This window comes from Mastigoproctus giganteus, chromosome 5 (genome assembly GCF_048544385.1).
Source record: "Mastigoproctus giganteus isolate SK-2022 chromosome 5, ASM4854438v1, whole genome shotgun sequence".
Taxonomy (NCBI): Eukaryota; Metazoa; Arthropoda; class Arachnida; order Uropygi; family Thelyphonidae; genus Mastigoproctus; species Mastigoproctus giganteus.
In genome coordinates, this window is record NC_143579.1 from 119,345,559 (window position 1) to 119,361,673 (window position 16,115).

At 39.3% G+C, this 16,115-nt stretch overlaps 1 protein-coding gene across 2 annotated transcripts in view; it reads right to left on the reverse strand.

The window, feature by feature from the left end:
* SMC3 (structural maintenance of chromosomes 3) overlaps positions 1-16,115 on the reverse strand; it is a 616,656-nt gene that overhangs the window by 544,296 nt on the left and 56,245 nt on the right. For both annotated transcript variants that reach the window (XM_090374164.1, XM_090374163.1), the window contains exons 5-6: positions 13,095-13,174; positions 3,214-3,292 (exon numbers count right to left, since the gene is read on the reverse strand). In XM_090374164.1, coding sequence (XP_090230290.1) covers positions 3,214-3,292; positions 13,095-13,174 — 159 coding nt within the window. The remainder of the gene's footprint in view (positions 1-3,213; positions 3,293-13,094; positions 13,175-16,115) is intronic.

Below are 16,115 nucleotides of genomic sequence, written 5' to 3' on the forward strand. Positions count from 1 at the left end.
CTATTAGTTAAGAAACACATAAAAACCAAGGAAGTGAAGCCAGTCGACATCGCTGGACAGTGCAGTGTTGAGTCAGTTTGGTGTGACATAAGCATTGGGAGATCAAAATTGAGAGTAGGAGTGTGCTATAGGCCTAATGACTCTGATGAGTATAATAAGGAACTGTACAGGGAAATAGAGTGGGCCAGTAAATCAGAGAGTCTTATAATGGGAGATTTTAATTTCCCAGATATTAACTGGAATTTGGGGGCTGGTTACTCACACACTAGCAGGGCTTTTGTGGATTTATTGGATGATTGTTTTCTACATCAGCATGTTCGGGAGGCAACTAGAGGGAGTAATACTCTTGATTTGATTATCAGCAGTGATTCTTCATGCATTAAGAATCTGCAGATAAATGAACCACTAGGTGGCAGTGATCACAGTGTGCTGAAGTGGGATTTACTCAAAGAGGTAACTACCATTAGGAGTAAAGGGAAGGGTTATTGCTTCCGTAAAGGCGACTACGATGGACTGAGACAGTATTTAAATTCTATACAGTGGGACCAACTGATGATGTTACCAACAGCAAATTCAAAATGGGAAGCATTCAAAGAACTTATCTTGGAAGCTACTAGGCTTTACATACCAACTAAGAAATATTGTTCAAGGTTTAGGCCAAAATGGATGTCAGATGAACTAATGAGACATATGGCAGAAAAGAAAAATGCATGGGATACTTACAAATTAACACATGACACAGAAGCCTATGATAGATACAAGTTGATATGCAACCAAGTTACAAAGGAGGTTAGGCAGGCGAAGGCAGATTACGAGAAATCCTTGGCAAGGGATGCAAAGAAAAACAGCAAAGAGTTCTTTACTTATGTAAACTCTAGAAGGAAGGGGATGAATCAGATTGGTCCACTTGATATTGATGGGTCAACTGTTGATCCTGCTCAGGTAGCTAACAAACTAAATGAATATTTTGCATCGACATTCACACATGAGGAGTTATTCAGCAAGGGGAATGCCAGTGGTGTATTCAACTCTAGCAGTAAGCTACAGAATCTTGAAATAACTGAGAGTAAAGTGGAGGAGAACTGTTGAAGATAAACACAAAAAAGGCACCCGGGGTGGATGGGATCTATCCAGTTATATTAAAGGAGGCAGCAAAGGAAGTAAGCAAACCCTTAGCCATAATTATGAGAGCTTCCTTGGACTCAGGGGAGGTACCCATAGACTGGAAATGTGCAAATGTGACCCCAATTCACAAAGGAGGATCAAAGGCTGACACAAGTAATTATAGACCTGTGAGCTTAACTTCTGTTCCAGAAAAATTAATGGAGGCACTGGTTAAAGAAGCACTGCAGGATCATTTAGACAAGACTTCAGTTATAGCTCAGACACAGCATGGTTTTGTTAAGGGGAAGTCTTGCCTGACCAACTTGATTGGATACTATGATGCAGTCACGAAAGAACTGGATGTAGGGAATAACTTTGATATTATATACTTGGATCTTAGAAAGGCTTTTGATACTGTTGCACATGGAAGACTGCTACACAAATTGGAGCAGTGTGACATTGGAGGCAAATTGCTGCTATGGATAAAGGGGTGGTTGAGGGGGAGAAGACAGAGAGTGGTAATCAATGGACACTGCTCATCGTGGACTAATGTTATTAGTGGAGTCCCCCAGGGCTCAGTGTTGGGTCCATTATTGTTTTCTGTATTTATAAATGATATTGATGATGGTATATCAAGCTTAATGTCCAAGTTTGCAGATGATACAAAGGTTGGCAGGGTTGTCAAGGACACTACTGACACTATGCTGCTGCAACAGGATCTGGAAAGGTTGAGCAGATGGGCTGAGAGGTGGCAAATGAAGTTTAACATTGACAAATGTAAAGTACTACACATGGGAAACAGCAACCCCAGATCAACGTATCAACTCTGTGGTACTACACTGACAGTGGTAGAGAATGAAAGGGACTTGGGGGTGATTGTGCAGGCAGATATGAAGTTCTCTGAGCAGTGCAGACGGGCTGCAAGAGTAGCTCATGGAGTATTGTCAATGATATACAGGAATTTTTCCAGCAGGGATAAGGAGGTGATTATTCCATTGTATAAGGCAATGGTCAGGCCACACCTAGAGTACTGTATACAGGTCTGGAGGCCTCATTTCAAGAAGGATGTAAAGCTGCTGGAACGAGTACAGAGAAGGGCAACAAGATTAGTGAATGGAACAAAGGAGTGCTCTTACGAAGAAAGGCTTAAGTTTTGCAAATTACAGTGTCTGGAGACTAGGCACCAGCGAGGTGATCTGATAGAGGTGTATAAAGCCTTGAATGGTTTAAGCATGCTCAATGCTGATGGGATTCTTCCTCTAGCTCAGAAAAATCACCTGAGAGGGCATAAATTCAAATTGAGGAAAGACAGATGTAGGATAGACGTGCAGAAATTTGCCTTTAGCCAGCGGGTGGTTGGTTGGTGGAACAGACTGCCATCCCTTGTGGTGGAGGTTGATAGCCTAAATAAGTTTAAGGCTCAGCTGGACAGGTATTTTGAACGAACAGAGGGGTGAAGTGGAAGTGGGTTTTTTTTTTTTTTTTGGCTGATGCTGCATAAGCTTGCTTTCTTGCATCAAATGCCTCTACTAATGCTAATGCTAATCATTCCATTACTGTCTGCTGTTTGGATGTTTCACCATATACGGAACTGAAGCCCTTAAACTTGGTTAAAGTCTTTATTATTATTATTAGCCATATGGTGCATATGGCTAATAATAATAATTATGGCTAATTATTATTATTAGCCATATGGAGAGAGAGAGAGAGAGAGAGAGAGAGAGAGAGAGAGAGAAGTAGAAGGGAATCACCAAGGAAGAGAAAAATGATGACATCCAGCTCAGGATGCTGGGTGTGCCAAGCTCATACTCACTAAAAGGAGGAATAGAAGGAAGGGTGAAAGCTCTTAACACTGGCTAAGGGATTTAGTAAGTGGAGGAAATGCACTGATTCTTTTGTTTATTTAAGATTGAAAAGAGCCAGGGCAAAATTTTTCCCAAGGCTACAAAGAAGAAATATGCGAAATAAGAGAATAAAATGAAAATTACAACTATTTCCACTAGTTTTTTATACCGCATTTTTTGAAATGAAATTTGATGAACAACATAAACATTAAATACCATTTAAGTAAATAATTATTAATAGCAAAGTAATTTAATTATGCCATACCTTTCCTTGTTTAACTATGTAGTAAGGGTTACTCCTTGAGAAACCAGCACTTTCTAACAAATTCATGACATCCGTTCTACTGCATGACACCAAGCAAATAAATAAATAACAAAATAAGATGTTATGTGCAACTGCCTTGGGCTAAATACACTTAATTACAAAGAAATTAGTTTAAACTATCAGGGTGAACTATACAGACTAGTTTTATCTGAGAAGTGTGACAAAATATTACAGAGGGATCACTGAACTATTTCTCTTCTGCCTAACATATTGCAGGGCATGACAATTTCCAGCCACTAGGTCACCTAAAAATTAAGGACTGGCACCAAGTAAGCTCAATTTCATAGCATCAGTGAGGCTGAGCACTAAATGGCAGCTCTTTTGGTGTAATGTATTTATAGATTATAACCTTATGATAAAGGCTTAAATTTTCTTCAGTTAAAACTTGTATAAAAATTAACATCTGTAATGTACTGTCTGGACTTACGAGGGGTGTTCAATAAATTATCTACCTAAGGCTTCCCATAGTTATGTTTCAATGATCCATGATTTATCATGTTCCTATATATCTCAACTTGAATCATACCAATTTTGATCTCACTATGTTTTTAGGTTGTGCTGCTGTAACAAAAAGAAGGAAGACACCTGAATCAAATTATAGATTTGCAGAAATTGGAGCATTGTTCAGTCATCAAGTTTCTCATCAAAGAAGGAAATGCGCCAAAGGCCATCCATGAAAGAATGTTGGCTGTATATGGCATCAGTGCACCTTCACAGTACCAAGTGAAAACCTGGTCAAAACAATTCAAGTGGGGTAGAGAGTCAATTGAAGATGGTCCACTGCCAGGAAGGCCTGTGACAGTGACCACTCCAGAAATATGCCAAGCTGTGGAAACCCTTTTGCTGAATGACAGATGTTTAAAGGTGTCCCAAATCACTAGGGAATGTGAAATATCTGAGGAAACAGTTATAATCATCCTCCATGAACATTTGGGGATGCCTAAGGTCAGTGCAGGGTGCACTGACCTTAGGCATCCCCAAACTGCACTGACCTTAGGTCCACTGACCTGCACCACAAAAGCAATTTTTAAGCAGTGCAGACAGTCTGCAAGAGTAGCTCATGGTGTCTTGTCAATAATATACAGGAATTTTTTTTCTAGCAGGGATAAGGAGGTGATTATCCCCTTGTATAAGGCAATGGTCAGGCCACACCTTAAGTATACAGGTTTGGAGGCCTCATTTTAAGAAGAGAAGGATATAGAGCTGTTGGAACAAGTACAGAGAAGGGCAACAAGATTAGTGAATGGAACAAAGGGTTGCTCTTATGAAGAAAGGCTTAAGTTTTGCAGATTACAGTGTTTGGAGACTAGGCACCTGCGACGTGATATGACTTGAGGTGTATAAAGCCTTGAATGGTTTGAGCATGCTCAATGCTGATGGGATTCTTCCTCTTGCTCAGAATAATCATCTGAGAGGGCATAAATTCAAATTGAGGAAAGACAGTTGTAGGATAGATGTGCAGAAGTTTGCCTTTAGCTAGTGGGTAGTTGATTGGTGGAATAGACTTCCATCTTTTGTTGTAGAAGTTGATAGTCTAAGTAAATTTAAGACCGAGCTGGACAGGAATTTGGAATGAACAGAGGGGTGAAATCAGAGGGTTTTTTTTCTTTTTTTGGCTGATGCTGCATAAGCTTGCTTTCTTGCATCATGTACCTCTACTAATACTAATTCAGAGTACGGCATTGTGAGGAGAATTTAGAGCTTTATGGAAGGGATCTTGAAACTTTCATCGCCAGAATTGCTTCGGGTGATGAAACAAGGGTTCATCACTGGGATCCTGAAATCAATGCAATGGAAGCACAAGGGCCCCCCACCCCAAAAAAAGTTTGGACACAACCTTCAATTGGCAAGATTATGGCCACCATTTTTTTAGGATGCTGAGGGAACTTTGTACATTCACTACTTGGAACATAAGCAGACAGTCACTGGGAATTCATATGCCTCCCTACCGTACAGCCTACGGGATGTCATAACGGAAAAACGCTGTGGAAAACTTTCCACAGGTGTGCTGCTTCTTCAGGACAATGCACCAGTGCACAGGTCACATGCTGTCGCTGCTGCTTTGAGAGACTGTGACTTTACAGAAGTTACCTATCACCTTACAGTCAGGATCTGGCCCACAGTGACTATTTTCTGTTTTGACACCTCAAGAAAAACATACGTGGACATCGCTTTGCTGATGATAATGAACTAAAGTCAGCTGTTTCTGTGTTCTTTGACAGACAGGACAAAGAATTTTATTTGTCTGGTATTTCCTCATTGCCAACAAAATGGAGCAAGTGTACTGAAATTCGGGAAATTACATTGAAAAATAAAAACAGAATTTTGCCTCTATCTCATTTCCTTCATAGGTAAGTAGATAATTTACTGAATGTCTCCCATATCCACAGGGCATCATAAAGGAAAATACATGTACACAGTAAGTAAATCTTATGATAAATACCTTATAATGTAGAATTATTAGTTTTAACAGACAAGGAATTGTGAGTGACAAATGGGCCTGGAGTACTGGGGTCCATAGTTTCAAATACATGGTAAATCGCCAGAAAGGCATGCGTATACATCCCATCCTAGAGACAACCGTTTTATTGATGGATGATCACTGGCGTAAGGCAGCACACGTCCGTGCTACAACAATGACGCATGAGTAACGTGCCACATTTGCTTGTAATGTATTCAAATTTGTCAGTTGATAAAGGGACACGTGTTCTGAAAGCTACTGAATTTTGTACTTATATTTTATTTTATTTTATTCGTACTTTAATAAATTAACTGGGCATAACTGTGTATATGTATATGTATTTGAGACAAGGAATTGTTTTCAAAGTTCATTATAATTTAAGAGACTGCCATAAACCTAAAGTAAAACTCAAAATAATAACAATGTTGATATTAGTTGTTTGTGCAGTGAATTTAAACTAAATAAATGCAAAAAATTATTTGCCTATTTATTATGCCCAACAAGCTGTTAAAAATCTGATAGTTATTCTTTTATTAAAAAAATTACAGTGCCACCATTTCTTTCTGTTAGAATTTCAATGAACAATACATATCTGTATATAAAATTGGTATATACAGGGTGATTCACTACCAGTGCGACAAACTTGCAGAAGGTGTAGGGGGACACAAAGACAAATCGGAATCACATAGCATTGCAGGGTCCGAAATGCCTTCGTCATGTGGTAGAGGACGTTGAACGGGAGGTCGCGTGAACAGCGATACCGCTAGAAGTCAGCATTTGCGAACCGTTTCTGTTGAAGAAACCAAGCAGCAAAAGTCCTCCGGAGTGGATAATCCGCAGGCTCCAATGATTGGACGCGTTGCAGATGGTATGAACTCATTTGGTTTGTTGACAGTATCCTCCATACAGCGGATTGGAAAATACTCAATCGTTGGCCTATCGCTAAAGTACTCGTACTCGGATTGCCTTTTGCAAGACGTAGGACATTCTCCTCATTGTCTAGCGTCCTCGTCGTTCGCTCTCGATTCATGGTACCTCTCGTGAAACAACCAGTCTCACGTAACCTTCTGTGCACACATGCGAAAATCGTGTGATGAGGAGCACGCCTGTGCGGGAAACGTTCTTGGTACAAGCGCAGAGCAGTGTGCCCATTACAGTCCACAGCTCCATATGCGAGGTGCATGTTGGCCAGTTCAACGTTTGAATACTCGTCCATCCTACTGCCTCGGGAACCAGTTCGCAAGTGCTGACTTCCAGCGGGATTTCTGTTCACGCGACCTCCCGTTCAACGTCCTCTACCGCATGACGAAGGCATTTCGGATCATACAATGCTATGTGATTCCGATTCGTCTTTGTGCCCCCTACACCTCCTGCAAGTTTCGCACTGGTAGTGAATCACCCTGTATATGTTCATGGCATTGTTGTTGTGATGTTGTAATGTTCAAAGCGTGAGGCGACAAAATGTGTGGCTAAGAAAATGTCTGGAACAGAACTTGTAGTGGGTTAATTATATAGGGTGGCCACTGAAAGACTGAAGGGTTTGAAAAAGTCATAACTTGTTCATTTTTAATCTTTTTTATTTTCTTTTTTTACAGGTTATAGAGCATCCCTTGGAGATTAAAATGTGGCCACTGAAAGACTGACCACCCTTTCAGAATCTTCTGAAGCGATGTTCTAGTGATGCCTAGTTGAGCAGAGTGACGACGGGTAGAGGCAGATGGATCCTCAAGGACACTCTGCCGTACAGCTTCCACCGCTGCGTCAGTGCACACAGTGCGCTTAGGACCTCTTCCCAGAAGATCACCAACTGACCCAGTTCTTTCAAACCGGGCAATTAGGTTCCGAATCATGTTATCGCTAGGAGGACTTTAAAATGTTGCCGGTATTTTCTCTGAGTTTCAATAATTGATCTTTCACTGGAATAGAAAAACCCAACGAGTTTTACTCGTTGCTGGACATCATAAGTAGCCATTTTAATCTCCAAGGGATGCTCTATAACTTGTAAAAAAAAAGAAAATAAAAAAGATTAAAAATGAACAAGTTATGACTTTTTCAAACCCTTCAGTCTTTCAGTGGCCACCCTGTATAACAGATGGGGGGAACAAGATTGACTTTCCCCCCAAACAAAACACATAACAAAACTGCATAGAAAGAAGAAGGCTAACTGCACAACCCATTTAGGACATGCTTCAGTTCCCCACCTGCCTTGAATTTCGGACGAGTGCTCCCCTACTGGCCCAAATAAGTGATTGTCACAAAGGGTTAAATCCAGATTGTAACGAATTGAGAAATTCATAATTTCTCAAGAAAATGGTAAACGTTATTGTTGTCATGCAGCAAAATTATTCCTTTTCACACTTCCCAAGATTTTCATTGTGTATTTCTGTATGCACATCATTCAGAAGGAAGCTGATGTAAAACTGAGCATTTAATTGTTGGATTAGGTGGCAGAAAATCAACAAGTATCCACCCTTCTCAATCCCAAAGGATGCTTGTCATAATATGACATTGCCAGCTGAAGACTATGTCAATATTTTCAGTGGTGAGGAGATCTGCATTGCAATTCCATATCAGAACTCTCTGATTCTGGAGTTAAACAGTGTACCGATCTCAACGTGAGACATGCATGTACCACTCTGTGATGGAAATATAAAAAAAACATGCCTTCTCTAAAGGCAGTACTTTTGAAATTCACTGTGTACACTTTCTTGAACAAGTGTCCATGAAAAATTACATCTACACTTCTAACACTTATTGCAATCTTTTGAAACAACATTGCATATTGTAATTTCTCTGTTTTTCAAAATCATTGACTTGACAAAATGTTTGCATTTGTAACAGCTGTTGGCAGCACATGAGTATGCAGTAAGTTAGTAACTTCTTCACAGCCTTTGGAAAACTTGGTACCAATCATACACACTTTAAACAACGAAACTTCAGGAGAATTTCAACTCATTAATACATAGTCTGTAATCAGGTCACAAAGGAGGTTCGGCAGGCGAAGGCAGATTACGAGAAATCTTTGGCAAAAGATGCTAAGAAAAACAGTAAGGATTTCTTTACTTATATAACCTCCAAAAGGAAGGGGATGAATCTGATTGGTTCACTTGATATCGATGGTTCGACTGTTGATGATCCTGCTCAGAGAGCAAACAAACTGAATGAGTATTTTGCATCTACACTCACACATGAGAAGTTATTAAGGTTTGAAAAAGGCAGAAGGTAATCAAATTGTAGCAGGGTGCTTAATGATTTTGTAATAACTGAGAGCCAAGTGGAGAAGAAATTATTGAAGTTAAACATAAGAAAGGCACCTGGGATGGATGGGATCTATCCAGTTATATTAAACAAGGCGGCAAAGCAACTAAGCAAACCCTTAGCCATAATTATGAGAGCATCCTTGGACTCGGGGGAAGGTTCCCACGGACTGGAGATATGCAAATGTATCCCCAATTCACAAAGCGGGATCGAAGGGTGACACAAGTCAGTTAGTTTAACTTCTGTTCCGGGTAAAATAATGGAGTCACTGGTTAAAGATGCATTGCAGGATCATCTAGACAAGACTGCAGCAATAATTCAGACACAGCATGGGTTTGTTAAGGGAAAGTCTTGTCTAACAAATTTGATAGGATATTATGATGTGGTTACAAAGGAACTGAATGCAAAAAATAATTTTGATATCATATATTTGGATTTCAGGAAAGCTTTTGACACTGTTGCGCACGGAAGACTATTGTACAAATTGGAGCAGAATGGTATTAAAGGTAAGTTGCTACAATGGATAAAAGGATGGTTGGGTGGGAGAAGACAGAGGGTGGTAATTAATGGGTGCTGCTCTTCGTGGACTAATGTTATTAGTGGAGTCCCACAGGGTTCGGTGTTGGGTCCTCTGTTGTTTTCTATATTTATCAATGATATTGATGAAGGTATATCAGGCTTAGTGTCGAAGTTTGCAAATGATACAAAGGTTGGCAGGGTTGTTAATGACAGTAATGGCAGTGTGCTACTGCAACAGGGCAGGTCATGGGGTTTTGTCAATGATTTATAGGAATTTTGCTAGCAGGGAAAAGGAGGTGATTGTCCCTCTGTATAAGGCAATGGTCAGGCCACGCCATGAGTACTGCGTACAGGTCTGGAGGCCTCATTTTAAGAAGGATGTAGATTTGCTTGAGCGTGTACAGAGAAGGGCAACAAGATTGGTGAGGGGAATGAAGGGATCCTCTTACCAAGAGGGGCTTAAGTTCTGCAAATTGCAGTGGCTGGCTAGGCACCTGGGCGGTGATCTGTTTGAGATGTATAAAGCCTTGAATGGGTTGAGCACGCTGAATTCTGATGGGATCCTTCCCTTGTTCAGATTACGAACCTAAGTGGGCATAAATTCTAATTAAGAAAAGACAGATGTAGAATAGATGTGCGGAAATTTGCATTCAGCCAGCAGGTGGTTAATTGCTGGAACAAACTTCCATCTGTCGTTGTGGAAGTTGATAGGTTAAAATTTAAGGAGGAACTGGGCAGGCATTTGGAGGGAATGGTGTGTTTTTTTTTTTTTTTTGGCTGATGCTGCATAAGCTCATACACTTGCTTTCTTGCATTACATACCACTACTACTACTAGGTGCATAGGACATAGCCACGTGTCAGGGACTGAGAGAAGTATTCCCACCAAGGAATTGGTGAGAACATCAATGGTCCTTGATGCTGTCACAGACATTCTTCTATGCATGTCAAGCTGGGCTTGCTACCTGGGAGTTAAAGGCTGATGAAACTAATATTCAGGTGACACACAAATCAAGTGGACCTAATTTTGGCAAAGTCAGGTTGCATCTGTGACAGCGAAATCCTCTGCCTTCACCTTCATGATGGTAGGACTGTTAGTAATCCAATGTATAACCCCCACGTGCAAGTCCTGAAATAAGGCACCTAGTATACTGGAAGTGACCACCCAGGTGTGAACAACGTAAGCAGAGATCAAATTGTGGCATCCAAACTACACCACATGGAGGAATCACATCCCTCTGTGTTACCAAGCGATACTAGGTGGTAGAAGAATCTCATTAACCAGTGTAATACCACCACTTTCCTTATTGGAGGCTCAATGTGGTGGAATCCATGTTTAGTCTCCAGAGAAAAACTCAGACTAACCCTCTCCTATCTCTTCCATCGTGCAAAATGATTGATGTCTTTTGAGGTTATGATGAACACCATGGCAAGATCCAAGCTTCCTTACAATTTGAGGCTACAGCTCTAAAATGGTGTTCACAGGCTGGTCGCAAGAGAGTCCACCAGACTGAACCTATTGGAAACTCTAGAGGGTTTCCAGATCAGCTAGTGTATAATCTTGCTGCTTCCACTCTGCCAGATAGTGACTGGAGGGAGTCCGAGTAGCGTGGGGACCACTGTCGAGGCCTTATGTCAAGGAGGTGGGTATATTTACCATGTGTATGCCATACCCAAAAATTTCATTACTTTATATAGAATGTCCTCACCAACTTTTCTTATTTCTAAATACACCATGAATTGTCAAACTAATAAAACAAACTTATTTGCAAAAAGATCTAAATCACATAAACACTGAGAGAATCACAATTATCAGTTGATTCAACCACTGCCCATCTTGCCTCTCTGAATTATTTGCTGTATGATTCCTTTCGCTTCAAAAGCAGTACTTGTGCATATGTCCGTAATGATATTCCCTGACAAATACAATTTGGAATCTTCTCTTTTCAATCTTCTCTAGCTTAAAATATCTCTACCACATTGTGTCAAATTCATCCATTGCCTCTATCATTCTCCCAACTCCACTAATCATTTGGAACTCTTTGAAACTTGACTTCCTCCAGTCCAGCTTTCCTAACAGTAAGGTAGTTTTCATTGGTAACTTTAATGAATTCAACAATTAAAAAATAAAATCCAACAAAAAAATTATTTTCATTACAGCTTACATAGGTAAGCTGCAATGAAGTGTATTTTGAAGTGGGGAAAAGAAAACAAATTAAAAAAAAGTGGCTAAAATCTTACCAGCAGTGCACCAGCTGAACACAGTGCCATCTACATCAGTATTCATAAAGTAAGGAAATGTTTCTGTCCCAGTGTTGTGTCTGGAATTAGCATTTTCATTCAAAGATGTGTCCAAAAGACAAAGCATTACTAGTCCACCTCTAGTAAAAGCCAATCACAGTGCCATTAATGTACCCTGAAGAAAAGATAATAACAAGGAATCGCTAGACTCATCCAACCCCTCCCTGAAGACATGAAGGCACATTTATAAAGCGAACCCTGCTTCTTTGCATTCCCTGAAATCTCACATTCAATTTCAACACTTGGTTTATGCCATCTGTTTTAGATGATATCGATAAGGTAACTGAGGGGATTGGCTTGCCAAGGCTTCACCTTCCCTCCAAAAGAAATTAATCAAAAATGAAAGTACAAAAAACAAAGTAATTTTATCCAAGTCGCAACAGCTTTGACACTGTTTCTTTTCTCCCTCAAAATGGGGCGGAATCCTAGATGCCCACCGGTAAACAATGCCATGTCTCCTCTCTCTCTCTCTCTCTCTCTCTCTCTCTCTCTCTCTCTCTCTCTCTCTCTCTCACGCACGCACGCACGCTGGACACCTTTTAAAATACCAATATGTGAACTTGGCTTGATAATTTTTTGGTCAAACCACTTTGACCAAAAAAAAAAATAACTTCATTACAGATTCCACACATGTGAAAACCATATTTTTCTATGGAGTTTCAGTTTTTTGTTATTAATTTTTAAAACTGATTAAAGATTTTTATAACCACCCTCTATAACCAACATTTATATCATGAACAAATTATGGCATATTGAAATAACAGCATTCAACAAACAGAAAGTGGATTTATGCTTAGCAATGTAAATACTAGAGTTGATTTTTGCTTTCAGAGTGCAATCAACCTTCATGAGCTGCACACTAATTATATGATCACCAGATTAACAATGAAAAACAATTCTGTTTTATGGGATTTCTTAAACAACTACACTAAAATTGTAGTTCTATAAATTCACCCCAAAACTGCCTCAGAAATTATTTTCTAAGGCAGTTTTAGGCAGGTTACTCACAGTACAAATGAACTACTGTGACCCTTTGCTCTTGTTTTTGACCTTTTTAAAACAGATGATATGATAAAACCACACTTTGACCTTATTTTGTACTTTTCCACTTGTAAGGTTTTTTTTTTTTTTTTGTTTATTTTCCAATATCTTATTAAAACAATAACATACTGCAGATGTTAGGGCAAATACATGAATTAAAGCAAATCTGCTTTGCAATTTCAAGAATTCAGTAAATCATGATGGAATTAGTTTTAAAAAAATTCAGCAAAACTGTCACTTACGTAACCATTTTCTTGTTTAAAAAATATTGATCTTTCTTTGAACCAATTACTCTTCTCAGTGACACCTCTTCCTTATCTATCTAAAAAATTACAATAACAAGGCAAAGTTCAATTAAAAGGCCTTAATACCAAAGAAATATTAAAATTAATAAAAAAATTGCATGATAATGCTGAGTTTGAAGGTAACTGAAACCTGTAGCAATTTCATTTATACTATAACCGAAATTAAAAATCTAATAAAAAAAAAAAATTGATGCACAATTATGTACCATTAAGAATTATCAAATCTCATATGCATAGAAATGTTCACGGCCTGAAATTTATCTACCCAATTCTCAAAATTAGAGTACAGTGGTGCTTCGCAATTAGACTATAATCTGTCGCCGAATTAGAGTGGAATTGCGAATTTGTCGAATTGCGGGTCAATATTTTCCATATAAGTTTATGGAAAATTGATTAATTCGTTGTCTGAGAGAAATACACAGTATTATTGACTTTACTATATTCTACCATATAACAAACGAAATTACGAAATACATAATGAGTACATACATTTCATTGAGCCTTAGATGTTGGAAGGATGTTTTATTTATCTTGTTCTACCCTTTCTCTTCTCCTCTTGGCTTGAATGGCGATGAGGAATTGATCAAGGGTGGACTGTCTCTCCCTCTTTTTCAAGATAGCCTTGAAGTGATGCATAGTAGTGTTGTTAAACAAGTCTGTCATTCTAGTTACAACAGCAGTGTTGGGATGCCATTTTAAACAAGCAGACTGCACCTTCTCCCAATGGAATAAAATTTCTTTAATGGCAGCTGTTGGCATCAGCCCTTTTTCCCTGTCCTCTTCTTCTTCAAGTGAAATTTCCTTTTTCTCTCTCTTTTGCTTCCTGTTCACTGAGTCTTTTGAGTTCTTCCACGGTTGGTTCGTCATTGTGATCCTCCACAAGCTCTTCACACATCAGCCTCATCAACTTCTCCTATGTCGAGGTTCTCCGCCGTCGAAATGATTTCTCGCATGGCCGCAGCTGCTTCTGATTATTGAGCGACTTGGACTGCATTGTTGCCATCTCGAAAAAGGGAAGGAACGAGTTTCTTCCATGATGCACAAAGGGTCCTCTGTGTCACTCCCTCCCAGGCAGTTTTAATAAAGGAAATGGCGTGAAGAATATTGAACTCAGTCTTCCAGAACTCCTTCAGTGTCTTATCAGAAGAATGAGTCACGTCAAAAAGCTGTGAAAACAAAGCCTTGGTGTAAAGTTTTTTAAAACAGGCAATTACTTCTTAATCCATGGGTTGGATCAGTGATGTAGTGTTTGGAAGCAAAAACTGGACTTTGATGAAATCAAAGTCAATTTCAAGAATGTTTGCCAAGTCTTGGGGGTGGGCACTAGCATTGTCAAGAATCAGCAGTGCTTTCAAAGGTAAATTGTTGTCAATGAGGAATTTTTTTATGCTCGGGGCAAACTCCTCAAAAATCCAATCTTTGAAGACTTTCTGGTCTACCCAGGCTTTTGCATTGGATCTCCACATCACTGGCAGTTTGGACTTGATGATTTTCTTCCCAAAGCAGCAAGGATTTTTAGAGTGGTAAACGAGAAGCGGCTTTACTTTAAAGTCTCCGCTTGCATTTGCTGCCAATAACAAGGTAAGCCTATCTTTCATAGGCTTATGTCCTGGGAGCGTCATTTCTTCTTGCGTGATGTATGTTCGATTTGGTAAGCGCTTCCAAAATAACCAAGTTTCATCCCCGTTAAAAATTTGCTGTGGCAAGTAGCCTTCCTTCATGATTAAATCTTCAAATTTTTTCACAAACTCTTCTGCAGCCTTTTTATCTGCACTAGCAGCTTCCCCATGTCTGAGAACACTATGGATACCTGTTCCACCTTTGAATCTGTGAAACTTGCCTTGAATTCATCAGTTTGATCTGAGATACGTCCTGGAATTTTCTTCTGCAATTCTTCAAAAATTAACCTGGCCTTCTCACAGATCATTGCCTGAGTTACTCGATCTCCTTTCATCTGTCTTTCTCTAATCCAGGTAAGAAGCAGCTTTTCCATTTCTTCATTAGTTAAAGATCTGTTTCTGTCAGAAATTTTCATTGCTCCAGCGAACACCCTAGCACCTATAATCTTGTCTCATTGTTGCCAAAAAGTTGCCACGGTTGACCTAGGGACGCCATACTCTTGAGCTACATCTGTAATTGTTCTACCTTTCTGCACTCTTTCTATAATTTCTTTCTTCTTTTCTATGCTCAACCAAGTGTGTTTCTTTCCTGAATTATTCCGCTGTTCACTTCTCTTTGGACCCATTATCAAATTTCACTCAAAAAATAAATAACTGCCAAAGCACAAAATTTTTTACTTTATGAGAAATGCAGAATTATAAATTAGCACAAACAACTAGAGAAAACGTGAACTCAGACTATGATTATTAACGAGATAATGTTGTCTCATAACTGAGGAAGAACTGACGGCATACCTGTAGCTATCTTTGAGGGCGGCTAACGTAGCTGAACGATTGAGGGATCTATTCCTACTTTATCTACCATTGGTTAAATGTTACTCTCGCTCTTTAATACCGTTGGTTAAAATGTATGGAGCAGCCATCACTATTTAGTAACGTTAAACGCAGTTACGTAGTCCAGCAAAGAATTCTATCGTGCAATATCATGTAGCGTTTTCGCTGGCCCGCAAAATCCGACTGTCGAATAGCGGTACGTCGAATTGCGAGGCACCACCTGTACAGACTATTATGACATATGGGGGGGGGAGAGAATACATAACATCGTGGGTTTAGCTACATTATTAATACATTATTTACATTAATAATTAATTAATCAACAATTAATAAATAAATCTTATCTTCCTTCATGGATTAAGCCAGTGGTTTTCAACCTTTTTTTAATAACGGCACCCCTGAGTAATTTATTTTATTTTGCAGCACCCCTACTCAATTTTCTGCTTGTTAGATCTGATTCTCTCTCTGTATATATAATATTAAAAATATATATTAAAATTATATA